Source organism: Oncorhynchus mykiss, chromosome 10 (genome assembly GCF_013265735.2).
Source record: "Oncorhynchus mykiss isolate Arlee chromosome 10, USDA_OmykA_1.1, whole genome shotgun sequence".
NCBI classification, from domain to species: Eukaryota; Metazoa; Chordata; class Actinopteri; order Salmoniformes; family Salmonidae; genus Oncorhynchus; species Oncorhynchus mykiss.
Genome location: NC_048574.1, coordinates 14420567 through 14439396, shown reverse-complemented (window position 1 = coordinate 14439396; position 18830 = coordinate 14420567). Strand labels below are relative to the sequence as shown.

The window sequence follows — 18830 nt, the reverse complement described above, 5'->3', positions numbered from 1 at the left end:
GTAGGTTAGGCAACTATTATTACTGCAGAGGGTTTGGACAAGACAAGCAGCACTCATATCAGTAGCATCACACACAGACTGTTATACACTGAGTGTACAGAAAATTAAGAACACCGTCCTAATATTGAGTAGTGCACCCTTCTTTAACCTGTATCCACCCTTCATCTACACTTACTGAAGTGGATTTAACAATTGAAATCAATAAGGGATCATAGCTTTCACCTGGATTCACCTGGTCAGTCTGTCTTGGAAAGAGCATGTACATAATATTTTGTATACTCAGTGTAACTCCACTAAATTGTATCTGCAATGGAGGACAGGCGGTTTCATCCAGTCCACTCCAGGCAACCAGATGAACTACCCTTTTAACTGTGTTTGGACCTTTTCTAGCCTATTGACTGTGTCCAGATACTTTGGTGATGGGAACATTGTTGGGGATGTGGCTATTATGAGGTAGGTCTCAACCGTAGCCTTGCTGCTGCACTAACAGCACAAGACAAAAGCAAGCCTTGTCCGAGCCAGAATGGTCAATGACCTACACTCAGACAAAAATGTACAGTTAGTGTACAGTATTGTTCCCTGGGGTACAAAAATATAAATAGACACAAGATGTAAGATGTGTACTGCTTGGTACATTTTTAGGTATAATGGTACATTTTTGTACCCAATATTTTGACTATGAAGATACAATCATTGGAGGTGTGGTTTAGTGAGGGTGTGGCTTTCAGTTAGTTATACTTGGCGACCGAGAGTGGAAGTGTTGTACCAGTTTAAGGGGTCTATAGTTATGTAAAAAAAAAAATGGAGCATGTCTACTGCCAGTTCTGTAGTTTTTATAAAGGCTTACATAAGAGCATGTGACAATAAAGAGCTGGAATTAATATTGCAGTGACCTTCATACAATATTGAGCGACCTTGTCAAGAGGTCCAGACCTCTTGGTGTGATGGTTAAGGTGTGGCTTGACAGTTGCTGGACCCAGGTTTGAGTCACAGGCGGCGCTAGCCCCCCAAATTAGCTTAATTGGTAACAGAAGGGGTATAGAGAAGAGGTACATTTTTGCCACTTAAAAGGAACAAACAGCTTTGTCACTGTGAAGGTATCCTAAAAATGGCATATTTTGACCTTTTGGCTCTTAAGGTACAAACTGCAAGGGTACAATTATTAATCTATAACTAATGGTACAATGGACATACCTTGGCTTTAAAGGTTACCACTACAGTGACAAGCATTTGTACCCCTTTAAATACAAGTTGGAACAACAAATTCTGAGTGTAGTGCAGGAGCTTGATTTACACCCCCTGGACAGGAAGCTAGGAGGTGTGCCAGGCTGCTTGTAGCGCCGGACAAGGTGGTGAAAAATGACAAGGCCAACAGGTGAAGAACACCACACCCAAATGGCATCCTATTCCCTTTATAGTGCACTACTTTTTAATCAGGGCTCTGGTCGAAAGTAGTGCACTATATAAGAAATAGGGTGCCATTTAGAATTGATTCTGAAATACTGGGCTGTCTGGATAGTCATTATGCACCAGACTACCCTCTGTCCCTGTTACAGGCCAGTCACCTTGTCGCCTTCATTCCGTCCACACTAGTCTACAGTCAGGACATCTATAACACTGTCCAGACAACAGTGAGGGTAGGGGGTCAAAGGCTGGAACACACACAGGACACTCACTTCCTCTACCTCTCACTCAGACAGACCTAACATGGTTAAGGTTAATCTGACAAGAGTCAGTAAGCCTTGTCTGAGCCAGAACAGCCCATATATATAGCCCATATAAATCTGAGACACCAACAAAGAGACTGAGATGCACTACAAGCTCCTACACTAATAAGCAGTGGGAAAAATACTACTTATTACAGTAACGGATAACCCATGAGTTAGTGCTGGTGGGAAGCTGGGTCTCTCAACCCTTCCCAGGAAGAATATACAGTTCAAAGCATGTTAAATGGTTTACATCAAGACAGTGAAGGAGGAGGAATAGAATGATCTCTTATATAATGGTCTCAGTCAGGGCTTTGACTGGGATTTTATACCCAAGATGGAAGTGTTTTTCATTTGAACACTAATATGCCGTTCCCACGGTCTCAAACGGTTAATTAACCACTGCTCACAGCTTTCATTTTTGACAAGTTATAACTTTAAAGTAAAAAAGTGAGAAAGGGTTTTCACATATTGAATCCATGTAGGGCTGTGCGCTTTTCCCTCTACTTCCCAACCTAACTCAGAGAGACGAAGTTAAGCTTTCTGATGTATAATTCATATTTTGTGTAATTTTCAGGAAATCATTTCCAGTCAACTCAGCTGGGATGTGAACTTTCCCTCTCCATTCTGATCAATTCTCTGTGAACTTCTGCACACTTTGAATATGCTGTTTAACATGCTGGTCAGAAACCCCTTGCTATTAATCAGATAATGAATTAGATAGAAAAGGATGAAGACTTTGGTTGGGTTACATAAATGAAATGATCCCAACCACTAGCATATTGAGACACACACCATGTTGAGACACACACCATGTTGAGACAGACACACGTCTTCAAAACTAAAAAGATCAACACTGTGTTTTTCCCACTCTAAGCACAGCCAGCCAGCCAGCCAGCCAGCCCCCCCCCCCACCCACCTCTCTGGCTCAGGCAGTAAACCGTTAATGACTTTGAAAAACAGTCTGACCTTGAAAACAGCATGTGCTCCAAATGATTTTCTCCCAGCTCAACGCCTGGGATATCTTAAAAGATATTGAGCATCGCAGGAGGGGACCAGTTGGGAAAAAAAGAGGGATGATTGTGAAACACCAACAAGATTGGCGTTTACCTTTCTCTGTGTCAAGATTTTGTTGATTCTATAAAAAGAGAGTAACTGAACTAAGAGTATTTGCTGAGTGAGACCCTCTTGATGACTGAAACACAAAGAACCTGAGGAGTGTTCTCAAGATGGCTAATTAAAACACCAGGGTACTAGATGAACTAGATGGCTAATTAAAACACCAGGGTACTAGATGAACTAGATGGCTAATTAAAACACCAAGGTACGAGATGAACTAGATGGCTAATTAAACACCAGGGTACTAGATGAACTAGATGGCTAATTAAAACACCAGGGTACTAGATGAACAAGATGGCTAATTAAAAAGACACCAGGGTACTAGATGAACAAGATGGCTAATTAAAAAGACACCAGGGTACTAGATGAACTAGATGGCTAATTAAAACACCAGGGTACTAGATGGCTAATTAAAAAGACACCAGGGTACTAGATGGCTAATTAAAAAGACACCAGGGTACTAGATGGCTAATTAAAAAGACACCAGGGTACTAGATGGCTAATTAAAAAGACACCAGGGTACTAGATGAACTAGATGGCTAATTAAAAAGACACCAGGATACTAGATGAACTAGATGGCTAATTAAAACACCAGGGTACTAGATGAACAAGATGGCTAATTAAAAAGACACCAGGGTACTAGATGAACAAGATGGCTAATTAGAAAGACACCAGGGTACTAGATGGCTAATTAAAACACCAGGGTACTAGATGAACAAGATGGCTAATTAAAAAGACACCAGGGTACTAGATGGCTAATTAAAACACCAGGGTACTAGATGAACAAGATGGCTAATTAAAAAGACACCAGGGTACTAGATGGCTAATTAAAAAGACACCAGGGTACTAGATGGCTAATTAAAAAGACACCAGGGTACTAGATGGCTAATTAAAAAGACACCAGGTTACTAGATGAACTAGATGGCTAATTAAAAAGACACCAGGATACTAGATGAACTAGATGGCTAATTAAAAAGACACCAGGGTACTAGATGAACTAGATGGCTAATTAAAAAGACACCGGGGTACTAAATGAACTAGATGGCTAATTAAAAAGACACCAGGGTACTAGATGGCTAATTAAAAAGACACCAGGGTACTAGATGAACTAGATGGCTAATTAAAAAGACACCAGGGTACTAGATGGCTAATTAAAAAGACACCAGGGTACTAGATGGCTAATTAAAAAGACACCAGGGTACTAGATGAACTAGATGGCTAATTAAAACACCAGGGTACTAGATGAACTAGATGGCTAATTAAAACACCAGGGTACTAGATGGCTAATTAAAAAGACACCAGGGTACTAGATGAACTAGATGGCTAATTAAAAAGACACCAGTGTACTAGATGAACTAGATGGCTAATTAAAAAGACACCAGGGTACTAGATGAACTAGATGGCTAATTAAAAAGACACCAGGGTACTAGATGGCTAATTAAAAAGACACCAGGGTACTAGATGGCTAATTAAAAAGACACCAGGTTACTAGATGAACTAGATGGCTAATTAAAAAGACACCAAGGTACTAGATGGCTAATTAAAAAGACACCAGGGTACTAGATGGCTAATTAAAAAGACACCAGGGTACTAGATGGCTAATTAAAAAGACACCAGGGTACTAGATGAACTAGATGGCTAATTAAAACACCAGGGTACTAGATGAACTAGATGGCTAATTAAAACACAAGGGTACTAGATGAACAAGATGGCTAATTAAAAAGACACCAGGGTACTAGATGAACAAGATGGCTAATTAAAATGACACCAGGGTACTAGATGAACAAGATGGCTAATTAAAAAGACACCAGGGTACTAGATGAACAAGATGGCTAATTAAAACACCAGGGTACTAGATGGCTAATTAAAAAGACACCAGGGTACTAGATCAACTAGATGGCTAATTAAAACACCAGTGTACTAGATGAACTAGATGGCTAATTAAAAAGACACCAGGGTACTAGATGAACTAGATGGCTAATTAAAAAGACACCAGGGTACTAGATGAACTAGATGGCTAATTAAAAAGACACCAGGGTACTAGATGGCTAATTAAAACACCAGGGTACTAGATGGCTAATTAAAAAGACACCAGGGTACTAGATGGCTAATTAAAAAGACACCAGGGTACTAGATGGCTAATTAAAAAGACACCAGGGTACTAGATGAACTAGATGGCTAATTAAAAAGACACCAGGGTACTAGATGGCTAATTAAACACCAGGGTACTAGATGAACTAGAAGGGTGGAGTGAGTTTCTCACAACAAGAGAAAAGTTATTTTGATGCACTTAATTATCTTTACACTGCAAGTAAGAACAGACAAACAAACGTTTAACAGTTTATTATTGTCAAAATTCATTTCAGTTAACTTGGAGAAATAAAATTTACTTTTGTTTTTTTAAAACATTCTCTTAAACAAAAATATAACAAGTACTTACAATCACTGGTAAAAATATAAAAAAGCATACAAGCAAATAACTGTCTTTCTAAAAGACATAAGGTACAAGAGCTATGAAAAGTATAAGACCAAACCAAAACAAAAGTTAGCCACAGACCAAATAATACCTTGTAACAGACATTGGGCAGCAAATACAGTCAAGCTTACAATTGTGCAGTTCTGCTAAATGCCTATATTTGTTGAGTTACATATAATTTCAGCTCACTTATTGCAGTCCGAGTAATACGACAGAGACCAGAACGAGTTGTGAAGCACAAGACTTATTCAATAATGCCTATGAAGAAAGCCACAGTGTTGGCAGGTGCCTTTGGATTCATTCTTACTAATATGTCATTATAGCTTGTGTGTGTGTGTGTGTGTGTGTGTGTGTGTGTGTGTGTGTGTGTTCCACTACAGATCTGTCTGAAGTGGGATTGGCTTTAGCCCCATAACTGTTGTGTATAGTATGGGCTGAATCTATAGAGTGGCTTAAACTGAATGCAGGGAAAATATACAATTTCAATATAAAGTCCCTGCATTACTGGTGACAGTAATCAGCCAATCAAATCGACACAGGGAAGCTGAATTTCATGATTGAGGAGTTGTTTAGAGCACAACTGCTCTATTGAACATCCGGGGTTGTTTTTGTTCTTCCCAATGTGCAAGGCAGGCTATTTCTCGGTCTACTAGTGGATAAACGGGTAGGGTTTGGCATCAATCAATAAACTGTTACCTGATCAATATGATCAGCTGAACTGAATGGACCACGGTGAGCCGGCCACGCATACTGTAGGCAAGCACACGGTCAGCGGACAACACAAGTCGGATCATCATCAGTCGACAAAATGGATGACTGCTGTAGTCTGTTAAACAAATGCCTTGGCATTTTACACAGTTGTGATCTTAAATTAAACAACACAATCAAAAGACAGGAGAGACTATCTCATATATATATTTTGATTACACACACATACACACTGAACAAAAATAAATTCAACATGTAAAGTGTTGGTCCCATGTTTCATGAGCTGAAATAAAAGATCCCAGAAATGTTCCACAAACACAAAAAGCTTATTTCTTTCAAATGTTGTGCACAAATTTGTTTACATCCCTGTAAGTGAACATGTCTCCTTTGCCATGATAATCAATCCACCTGACAGGTGTTCCATATCAAGAAGCTGATTAAACAGCATGATCATCACACAGGAGCACCTTGTGCAGGGGACAATAAAAGGCCACTCTAAAATGTGCAGTTTTGACACACAACACAATGCCACAGATGTCTCAAGTTTTGAGGGAGCATGCAATTGACATGCTGAGTGCAGGATTGTCCACCAGAGCTGTTGCCAGAGAAATTAATGTTCCTTTCTCTACCATAAGCTACCTCCAACATCATTTTAGAGAATTCGGCAGTATGTCCAACAAGGCCTCACAACCGCAGACGACGTGTAACCACGCCAGCCTAGGACATCCACATCCGGGTTATTCACCTGCGGGATCGTCTGAGACCAGCCACCCGATGAAACTGAGGAGTATTTCTGTCTGTAATAAAGCCCTTTTGAGGGCAAAATCTCATTCTGATTGGTTGAGCTTGGCTTTCAAGTGGGTGGGTCTGGCTCTCAAGTGGATGGACATATGCCCTCCAAGGCCCACCAATGGCTGTGCCCCTTCCCAGTCATGTGAAATCCATAGGTTAGGGCCTAATTGACTGATTTCCTTATATGAACTGTAACTCAGTAAAATCCTTGACATTTTTGCATGTTGTGTTTATATTTTTGTTCAGTGTATACATTTCTGCTTTCTCCTCAAAGGTGATGGACAGTAATACTAGGTCCTGTATGTTATAGGATTCTGAAGAGTGTAATAGAACCTACAGAATCATTCTATGATAGAACCATCCACCCCTGTAGATAACGGCAGGGGTCGCAGTGCTGAGAGAGAGAGGATGACACCACAGTTGTCTGAAAGCAGTAGAAACTGATAAAAGCTCTGTTCCAGATTGTGCTCAGTGGGATACATTACAGAACCTCCAAATATAAATAGATTATGTAGAACACACATGCTTCCCTATCACGTAGACAAGGGAATAATGTCAGCTCTGTACATTCCATTTCTAATGTCTGAGAAACAGATTGTTGCCTACTCCATAATGCGGTGGCTTTGGATGAGGACATGTTCAGCAAAACAATTTCAGCACGGGAGGCCACAGCCAGTGAAGCCCTCAGTCAGGACGTTAAGGGAGGCAGAGTCAAGACATAAAGTTGAAGTCAGAAGTTTACAAACTTAGATTGGAGTCATTAAAACTTGTTTGTCAACAACTCCGCACATTTCTTGTTAACAAACTATAGTTTTGGCAAGTCGGTTAGGACATCTACTTTGTGCATGACAAGTTATTTTTTTTTGTTTACAGACAGATTATTTCACTGTATCACACTTCCAGTGGGTCAGAAGTTTAAATACACTAAGTTGACTGTGCCTTTTAACAGCTTGGAGAATTCCAGAAAATGATGTCAGGGCTTTAGAAGATTCTGATAGGCTTATTGACATTTGAGTCAACTGGAGGTGTAACTGTGGATGTATTTCAAGGCCTACCTTCAAACTCAGTGCCTCTTTGCTTGACATCATGGGAAAATCAAAATAAATCAGCCAAGACCTCCACAAGTCTGGTTCATCCTTGGGAGCACTTTCCAAATGCCTGACGGTTCCGCGTTCATCTGTACAAACAATAGTACGCAAGTATAAACACCATAGAACCATGCAGCCGTCATACCACTCAGGAAGGAGACGCGTTCTTGTGAAGATGCTGGAGGAAACAAGAACAAAAATATCTATATCCACAGTAAAACGAGTCCTATATCGATATAACCTGAAAGGCCGCTCAGCAAGGAAGAAGCCACTGCTCCAAAACCAACATAAAAAAGCCAGACTACGGGTTTGCAACTGCCCATGGGGACAAAGATCGACTTTTTGGAGAAACGTCCTCTGGTCTGATGAAACGAAAATATAACTTTTTGGCCATAATGACCATCGTTATGGAGGAAAAAGGGGGAGACTTGCAAGCCATAGAACACCATCCCAATCGTGAAGCACTGGGGTGGCATCATGTTGTGGGGGTGCTTTGCTGCCGGAGGGACTGGTGCACTTCACAAAATAGATGGCATCATGAGGGAAGACAATTTTGTGGATATATTGAAGTAACATCTCAGGACATCAGTCAGTAAGTTAAAGCTTGGTCGTAAATGGGTCTTCCAAATGGAAAATGACCTCGAGCATACTTCCAAAGTTGTTGCAAAATGGCTTAAGGACAACAAAGTCAAGGTACTGGAGTGGCCATCACAAAGCCCTGACCTCAATCCTATAGAAAATGTGTGGGCAAACCTGACTCAGTTACACCAGCGCTCTGTCAGGAGGAATGGTCCAAAATTCACCCAACTTATTGTGGTAAGCTTGTAGAAGGCTACATGACAAGTTTGACCCAAGTTAAACAATTTAAAGGCAATGCTACCAAATACTAATTGAGTGTATGTAAACTTCTGACCAACTGGGAATGTGATGAAAGAAATAAAAGCTGAAAGAAATCATTATCTCTACTATTATTCTGACATTTCGCATTCTTAAAAAAAAGTGGTGATCCTAACTGACCTAATACAGGGAATTTTTACTCTGATTAAATGTCAGGAATTGTGAAAAACTGAGTTTAAATGTACTTGGCTACGGTGTATGTAAACTTCCGACTTCAACTGTATAATAAACACCTATACAACAACACATCAAGAGGAGTCAAACCAAAACCAGAGAGCAGAGAGTTCCTCAAAAGATTCCTGCCCAATGACAGAAAAGGGGCAATCACAATCTTTGATTTTATTATAACAAAATATTAAAATAGTATTTATAGAGGACTCTTCATCTATACAAGATCTGTATAACATTAATTTATGACAAACCAAAAATATATGTATAAATGTATACATGCACTGTTTATATATAACCATTCATATTTTCAAGTCTTAGTACGACAAAACAAAGACAACAACAAGCGTCACATACAGAACAGACAGCTGAAGGAAAGTCCAGTTATATCCCTAATGACAATATCATTCAGCAGTTTCACCCTCAACACCCTCAGCTTTTGTTTGCAATAAGAAAAAATTTAAGCAAATTGTAAAATACTTTACAAAATGTACTATTTTTCAAATAGCTATATTATGAACAAGGAATGGAGATATATTGAAATAGCAGTTTTGCAATGCATTTTCCATTGACAAGCATTGTTTTTTCTTTTGTTGCCATGACTACTAAAGCAGATTAGCAGACACTTAATAGCCAAGATGGAAGAGGTACATTAGAAGAACACACCAAATGTGTTGTTTATGCTGCATCCACATATTCTTACTGCAGAAAAAAGACTTTACATATCAAATTAACCTGAAATCATCATACTTTTACATTTGAGCTTTTAATTCAATGGACAACTACTAGTGTAACAAACAAACACACTAAACAAGTTTGTTAGCATCGATGTAAACAACTTTGGGCTGTTGGCTGTACGCCTCGCATTTAAAGCTTACCAAATAACGTTTGTACAGTGATAATATTTTGTTTTACAGTACTGCAATAAAATAACACAATGTACTATTCTACAGCAGTGAGCCTTTTTGTTTGTCAACTCATTAAAAACAACTTAGAATAACATTCATTAAACATACAGACGGAAGCATGCCAGTAAAGTAGCGTAGGTTAACAAGCGCAGGAAGAGAGAGCGTCTGAATAGATGAGGGTGTGGTGCAGCATACACAATGGCCTGAGATGCTGTTGAAACTCCACAAGGTGCAATAAGAGCTGCACACACCCACTCCTCCATCCCCTGCAAATTAAAAGATATGTGGAGTCGCTCTTAACTTGAGGGCATTTCTGCCGACTGCCAGATCTCTGCTTTCTAAACTACAGAGAAAATAAATAAATGCTTTCTCCTTTCTTGGATATTCTCAGAGCTACGCACGTGTCTGCATGCCATTTAAAGCTGAGCGCAATCAAGCAAACGGCTAAAAAACACTCACTTTCATGCATCAACTGAGGAAAAACCATTAAAAAAAACCTGGGACAAGAAAGCACCAAAGCAAATGGAGGTACTGTTAAAAAGACTGAGTGATCAGCAGGCATCACCCATCCCTTCTTCATAAGCACTGTGTCCCAAACGCCTCAGCCATACCCCGTGACATCACATCTCAGTCTGTTTACAGCTCTGTTCCAGGGCAGTGGGAGTCTAAACACAGGAGAGTTGCTAAAACATTTCAAAATGGAGTAAAAAGAGATGATTGTACAAGTTCTGGGGGGTGCCGTTGGTTTGGCCTCGAGCAGCTGTCAGCTGACCTGGAGAGCAGCGAGGGGTGAGAGGAGTGTGCCCAGAGGAGCCAGCATGGCAGGTTAAAACCACCTTTCCCTCCCTCATCCTCTCACCCTCCCTCCAATGACCTGCAGTGTCCGTTCAGGCGTCTAGCTCTACACAGCGGACACCTGCTCATCTGCAATAGATAAGAGGAGAGGAGAGTTAACCTAACACTGAAGACACAATTACTTCAGACAAAACATCTAGGCACATCTTACAGAACTATCAAAGACATATTGGTATGCGAAGTTATCGTCTCATGTGAAATGTGTCAAGCTAGTTTTGCCTCTAACTAAAGACATTTAGCCATTCCTAACATTCTATACTGTGACTTCACCTGCTTACGGTTGATAACAGACAAAAAGGCCGCAACAAGCTGAGGCTCAGATTACATGCAAATCAGAGACATTCAACGGTGAACCATTTGCCAGGTAACCCAACTCTGCCACTAACTAGGTAACTCCTGCAACATCACAGAGAGCTATAGTCTAGTCTACTACAACATGGCCTGCCTGGTGCTATGGTCCTCCATGTTGTCCCTGGCTGGGGCTGGTCTCGGTCTTTCTCCACATACCATCCTCACTATCCTCCAGACCCTGTAGGCAGACGCTGCCTGGCCTGGACTGGCCCTGGGATTCGTGGCGGTGGTTCACCCCCAGTCTCCGGGCCTCCACCAGGCCTCCGGGGCTCTGTAGCAGCTTAGACCTCTGCAGGGCCACGCTATAGTCGGGCGGCCGCAAGTGGGGGAGCCGAGGAGGAGCTCCATCCTGTCCGTTAACCAGGGTGAGGCCCTGGTATCCTGGAGGGGTTGGGGGAGGCCCCCTGTACCTATCGTCCTTGGTGGGAGAGGTTACGCAATACACTGGCCACCGGATAATGAGGGAGGAAACAGGGAAGGGGGGAGGGAGGGAAAATAAAACAATGAGCTGTTTCACCACCATTATGTAGCTACTAAACCACTGAAATAAAGACACCGACAGGCAGGTGGTGTAGTTGGTGTGTGAGATGAATGGTAGCAGCAGATTTGGCATGTACTGTACTGCTCTTCAATAGGCCTGGGACGATACCAGTATCACGAAGGAAACAAAACAGTGGATTTAACTTCTTTAGGAAGTTAAGTAGATTAAAGTTCTTTAGGAAAACAGTCCTAATGTTGGAAACAAACATTATGTTGTCAATTATGTATTTACCAAGCTATAAGTACACAATAGCAGGTTTTTTAAAAGGACCAAAGAGTGTGGTCTGCTTCATGTTTTTTAAATCTTTGCCATGGAAACATTTTGTGATACTGGTATCGTCTCGGCCCTACTTTTTAATCCTCCTGTCCATCCAGTCAGAGGACGATACAGTCGCTTCGTCCCAAATGGCACCTGATTCCTTATTTCATGCCCATAGGGCTCTGGTCAATAGGAATGTACTACATAGGAAACCCTGGTCAAAAGTAGTGCACTTTATAGGGATACCACTAACTCAGTGCACTGCTGCATTACAGAACACCGTCTCTGCTGCATTACAGAACACCCTCTCTGCTGCATTACAGAACACCCTCTCTGCTGCATTACAGAACACCCTCTCTGCTGCATTACAGAACACCATCTCTGCTGCATTACAGAACACCCTCTCTGCTGCATTACAGAACACCCTCTCTGCTGCATTACAGAACACCCTCTCTGCTGCATTACAGAACACCCTCTCTGCTGCATTACAGAACACCCTCTCTGCTGCATTACAGAACACCCTCTCTGCTGCATTACAGAACACCCTCTCTGCTGCAATACAGAACACCCTCTCTGCTGCATTACAGAACACCCTCTCTGCTGCATTACAGAACACCCTCTCTGCTGCATTACAGAACACCCTCTCTGCTGCATTACAGAACACCCTCTCCGCTGCATTACAGAACACCCTCTCTGCTGCATTACAGAACACCCTCTCTGCTGCATTACAGAACACCCTCTCTGCTGCATTACAGAACACCCTCTCTGCTGCATTACAGAACAACCTCTCTGCTGCATTACAGAACACCCTCTCTGCTGCATTACAGAACACCCTCTCTGCTGCATTACAGAACACCCTCTCTGCTGCATTACAGAACACCCTCTCTGCTGCATTACAGAACACCCTCTCTGCTGCATTACAGAACACCCTCTCTGCTGCATTACAGAACACCCTCTCTGCTGCATTACAGAACACCCTCTCTGCTGCAATACAGAACACCCTCTCTGCTGCAATACAGAACACCCTCTCTGCTGCATTACAGAACACCCTCTCTGCTGCATTACAGAACACCCTCTCTGCTGCATTACAGAACACCCTCTCTGCTGCATTACAGAACACCCTCTCTGCTGCAATACAGAACACCCTCTCTGCTGCAATACAGAACACCCTCTCTGCTGCATTACAGAACACCCTCTCTGCTGCATTACAGAACACCCTCTCTGCTGCATTACAGAACACCCTCTCTGCTGCATTACAGAACACCCTCTCTGCTGCATTACAGAACACCCTCTCTGCTGCAATACAGAACACCCTCTCTGCTGCATTACAGAACACCCTCTCTGCTGCATTACAGAACACCCTCTCTGCTGCATTACAGAACACCCTCTCTGCTGCAATACAGAAGATTAAGTAAACAGAAAAAGCCTGATTCACAGGTTATAGAAGTAGACCAGCTGGAGAATACAGTCTGTGGTAGAGCAGCGGAGCAAATAGCACAAGCAGGGGACCCCGGTTAAAAAATCCCACTATACTGCAGTTCTGTGGACCGCATGGGTGAAAAAACAGAAGCAATTTGTGCCACAGCTGGTTTTGAGACTGGTGGCCAGGCAAAGCGAGTGTATCCAAAGCCATAAGAGAGGAAGTAAAAATGTTTTTCCAAAAAGTGTACAAATCTGCTGTTGTCATTCCTCAACACACACCACACCCATCTACACACAGCATGTCACAAGCGGGATTAACAGTTACACACTAACACCACAGTACAGTAGAGGTGATGGAGAAGACACAGTGGACCCTCACCTATGAGGCCTTTCTCGGTACTTGAAGTAACCGTTTTGTAGATGGGGGCTGTGCTTTGGGGTGCGTCGTGCCCCTCCCCGGTGGCAACTGAGGCACCGTCTGCAGTGCGGCGTTTGATGGTGCCGTATTTCCCCTCATATGTGTCAGACAGCGAGGATGACGAGGCCCAGCTCTGCTGTGATTGGTTGAGCTCTGAACTGTCTCTGGAGAGCCTCTTGGCGTCCTCTCCTCCCCTGGACCCCGACCCTGGTGCTCCCACTACCTCCTCTCCGGCTGGCCCAGCCTCCACCTCTACTATAGGCCCTGCTAGCTGGGTGTGGCGGAAGCTCCCAGGCGCCAGGTGGTCCCAGGCAGGGGGTCGGCCCAGGCCTAGAAGGGGGACAGGCAGGCTCTGGAAGCTGTCATGGGAGTTGGAGGAGGAGGAGGTCCAGCTTCCCCGTCCGCTGTCGACCACGCTGTCCAGGGAAGCGTGGTCAAGGGCCAGTTCCTCTTTGGAGGTCGAGGAGGTGAAGGTGGAGCCCCGCATCACCTGGCCCTGCGCCAAAGACAAACTGACCAGGAGAAGAGAGAAGGAAACATAATGAAACAGAGAAGAAATGATAATGCAAGAATGGCACCGGAGAGGATGGCTGTCGTTTTGTGTGCTCCTAACCAACTGTGATATTGTTGGACCTCAGAACAGCGATTACTCACCTCGAACTGGACAAAGATTTTTTCTTTAACGAGTCCCACGCAAAGGATATACTGCTTTCTCTGAAACGGGCTCAAATCCCTGTCATTTGCGTGAAGAAAATAATTTTATAGGTGAGTGAGTAAACCCCCTCTACCATCCAATTAGCCACTGTGCAATCATTGGATAACAAAATGGATGAGCTCCGTTCAAGGTTATCCTACCAATTGGACATTAAAAACGGTCATACCTTATGTTTCACTGAGTCGCTGCTGAATGACGACATGGATAACATACAGCTGGCTGTGTTTTCGGCAAGATAGAACAGCTGCCTCCGGTAAGACAAGGGGGTGGTGGTCTGTGTCTATTTGTAAATAACAGCTGTTGCGCGAAATCTAATAATAAGGAAGTCTCGAGGTTTTGCTTGCCTGAGGTAGAGTATCTCATGATAAGCAGTAGACCACACTATTTACCAAGAGAGTTTGTGTCTATATTTTTTGTAACTGTCTATTTACCACCACAAACCAATGCTGGCACTAAGACCGTACTCAACGAGCTGTATACGGCCATAAGAAAATAGGAAAATGCTCATCCAGAGGCGGCGCTCCTAGTGGCCGGGGACTTTAAAGCAAGCAAACTTAAATCCGTTTTACCTCATTTCTACCAGCATGTTAAATGTCCAACCAGAGAAAAAAAAAATTCTAAACCACCTTTACTCCACACACAGAGACGCCCTCCATTTGGCAAATCCTGATTCCTGCTTACAAACTAAAGCAGGCAGTACCAGTGACTCGCTCAAAAAGGAAGTGGTCAGAGGACGCAGATGCTATGCTACAGGACTGTTATGCTAGTACAGATTCTTCTTATGGCATTGAAGAGTACAACACATCAGTCACTGGCTTCCTCAATAAGTGCATCGATGAAGTTGTCCCCACAGTGACCGTACATACATACCACAACCAGAAGCCATGGATTACAGGCAACATCTGCACTGAGCTAAAAAGGTAGAGCTGCCGCTTTCAAGGAGCGGGACTCTAACCCAGACACTTACAAGAAATCCCGCTAAGCCCTCCGACAAACCATAAAACAGGCAAAGTGTCAATATAGGACTAAGACTGAATAGTACTACACCGGCTCCGACGCTCGTCGGATGTGGCAGGGCTTGCAAACTATTACAGACTACAAGGGAAGCAGAGCCGCAAGCTGCCCAGTGACACAAGCCTTCCAGATGAGCAAAATAACCCCTATGCTCGCTTCGAGGCAAGCAACACTGCATGAGAGCATCAGCTGTTCCGAACGACTGTGATCACGCTCTCCGTAGCAGATGTGAGCAAGACCTTTAAATAGGTCAACATTCACAAGGCTGGATAGATTACCAGGACGTGTACTCAAAGCATGCGCGGACCAACTGGCAAGTGTCTTCACTGACATTTTCAACCTCTCCCTGACCGAGTCTGTCATACCTACATGTTTCAAGCAGACCACCATAGTTACATAAAAATAGTCCCTGTGCCCAAGAACACCAAGGTAACCTGCCTAAATGACTAACGACAAGTAGCATCACATCTGTAGCCATGAAGTGCTTTGAAAGGCTGGACATGGTTCACAACACCATTATCCCAGAAATTCTAGAACCATTCCAATTTGCATACCGCCCCAATAGATCCAGAGATGATGCAATCTCTATTGCACTCCCCACTGCCCTTTCTCACCTGGACAAAAGGAACACCTAAGTGAGAATGCTATTCATTGACTACAGCTCAGCGTTTAACACCATAGTGCCCTCAAAGCTCATCACTAAGCTAAGGACCCTGGGACTTAACACCTCCCTCTGCAACTGGATCCTGGACTTCCTGTCATGTTACCTACCCTTACCACCTGGGGGTGACAACATCTACCACGCTGATCTTCAACACAGGGGCCCCTCAGGGGTGCATGCTCAGTCCCCTCCAGTACTCCCTGTTCACCAAAGACTGCATGGCCAAGCATGAATCCAACACCATAATTAAGTTTTCCAACGACACAACAGCGTCTGATCACTGACAACGATGAGACCGCCTATAGGGAGGAGGTCTGAGACAACAACCTCTCCCTCAATGTGATCAAGACAAAGGAGATGATTGTGGACTACAAAAAATGGAGGACCGAGCACGCCCCATTCTCATCGACGGGGCTGTAGTGGAGCAAGTTGAGAGCTTCAAGTTCCTTGGTGTCCACATCACCAACAATCTTTCATGGTCCAAACACACCAAGACAGTCATGAAGAGGGCACGACAATGCCTCAGGAGACTGAAAAGATTTGGCATGGTTCCTCAAAAAGTTATACAGCTGCACCATCGAGAGCATCCTGACAGGTTGCATCACCGCCTGGTATTGCAACTGTTTGGCCTCCATCCGCAAGGCACTACGGAGTGTAGTGCGTACGGCCCAGTACATCACTGGGGCCAAGCTTCCTGCCATCCAGGACCTCTATACCAGGCAGTGTCAAAGGAGGGTCCTAAAAATTGTCAAAGACTCCAGCCAGCCCAGTCAAAGACTGTTCTCTCTGCTACCGCATGGCAAGGATTACCGTAGCACCAAGTTTAGGTCCAAAAGGCTCCTTAACAGCTTCTACCCCCAATCAGTCTCACACTGCAGAGCACACAGTGTCTCTAGGATTTATTACTGTACCCACCATAAAGCAAAGTTGTGCTCTACTCCTTTCCTTCCATTAACCAGACACTGTTTGATTCATCTAAAATGTCTTTTTTTACGGAGTGTGCCGGGAGTTCAAAAAAAACAATATTTAATGAACAGACTGCCACCGCCACTGCAGCAGGTTCCAAAGTAATAAAATATTACACAAAAGGAGATTGTGACCAAGAAGTATATAATATTTATGCCAGGGAGGCATCATCCTGGAGGGACAGTAAAGGGGGTTGTTTACTTGTTGGAATTAAAAGCTGTCCACATAAAAGGAGCAGCACAGTTAATGTGGGAGTGAGTGAGTAAACATGCGATGTTGATAAACAGTGGCCTTTTATGATTTCCTGTTCACTGCTTTAACGAGCCAAGGACATAATTGGAACCCAGCTTGGAGGGGTGCGGGTCTGCTTTGAGGAGGTGTAGGGATGACTAGTGTCAGTTGTTGTTGGAGGGTGTCTGCTTTGTCTACAGTGTGTGTGTGTGTGTATACGCGCATGTGTGTGTTACCTGGTGCTGGGTTGGCTGCAGTCAGAGTTGGCATGTGTGAGTTGCGTGGTGGTGCCTGGGGTCTCTGTGGTGTCCCTGGTCTTGATGCCTTGGCGCTCCTCTGCAGGACCAGCAGGCATGGAGTCCACTGAGCAGTTACTGACGATGCTGGAGCGAGACGAGATCTCACTGTGGCTGGAGTCGGACAGGTTGTCTGACTTCCCTGCAGGCATCAGAGCATAGCCTGGGGGAGAACGAGGAGGAGATGATCAGCCTGGAGAAGTGATGATCCACACACAGCCTCTACCAACCTTCACTAGATCTAACACCCTAGACTCTACTACAGACGCTCTACATACAGATCAGCAGCATGTCCAACACTAATCAGGACCGGCTTTAACAAAGTGTTTTATTTCAAAAACTGAAATCCTGTAAAAAAAAATATATAAGTAGGATAAACATCTCATCTTTCTTTTAGTTTCTCCCATGCTCATCAATAACATCTGTAGAAAACTAATAATCAACAATGGGAGCACACTTTTCACATTGCAGTTGACCTGTAGAGCCTCTTCAACACAACATGCTTATCTTATTTTGTGAATGTCATAAATAACATCTAACGTTGAAGTATTTCGGTAAGAAATTCTGAAAACTCAAGATCGTACTTCATATTAAATGGAGCTGCCTTTTAAAATCATTATGCATACTCTGTCACTCGTTGTGGATCAACTTGGACTGAACAATAACTAACATGTATGATACAAGACATGACAACGTTCACCAACATCTTTCAATGAACTGCTGAAACCTCATGACAAAACTTTCTGTACACATAAAATACGTATTCAGTTCACTTCACACAGAATGGACTTCCTCAGTCTAGCAGATTGCCTCTGTCCTCTAAGCCAACTTTAGTGTTCATTATTTTACAGAGGGACTACTGTGCTACTTCCTCAGTCTGTCTTTCAGGTAGTCTTTCTCCTCTTATGTCGGTCTCTGCAGAGCCATACAAAGGCCCTGCTGGGGCTGGCTGATCTCCTTGCTTGCCCTTTGACCTTCTCAGCCTGTCTCTGTCCTGGGCTACCCTCCTGGGCCTCAGAGGGCCCCGTCTGCCCCGGACCCTCCACTGGTGTCCTAGCCACTAACACTGCAGACAGCCTTTCCCTAGACTGACTCCTCCCCCTCAGCATCCTGAACGGGGACAGCTCCCTCAGCCTCTTCCTCAGGGGGGACTCTGGTAGTCTGGACCTGGGGTGGGTTAGAGGCTCTGGCCCTGTCGAGGTCTCCGCCTGGGGAGTGCGGGTCGCTGGCCTGGTGGCCT

The 18830-nt window shown here is 43.7% G+C and overlaps 1 protein-coding gene across 9 annotated transcripts in view; it reads right to left on the bottom strand.

Moving 5' to 3' along the window:
* Nucleotides 1–9110: 9110 nt before the first annotated feature.
* Nucleotides 9111–18830, bottom strand: part of LOC110533377 (rap guanine nucleotide exchange factor 6) — a 150790-nt gene continuing 141070 nt past the window's right edge. For all 9 annotated transcript variants that reach the window (XM_036989732.1, XM_036989734.1, XM_036989735.1 and 6 more), the window contains 4 exons: nt 17531–17753; nt 13669–14219; nt 11225–11512; nt 9111–10786 (listed from right to left, as the gene is read on the bottom strand). In XM_036989732.1, the coding sequence (XP_036845627.1) occupies nt 10764–10786; nt 11225–11512; nt 13669–14219; nt 17531–17753 (1085 nt within the window). In that variant the 3' untranslated portion in view covers nt 9111–10763. The remainder of the gene's footprint in view (nt 10787–11224; nt 11513–13668; nt 14220–17530; nt 17754–18830) is intronic.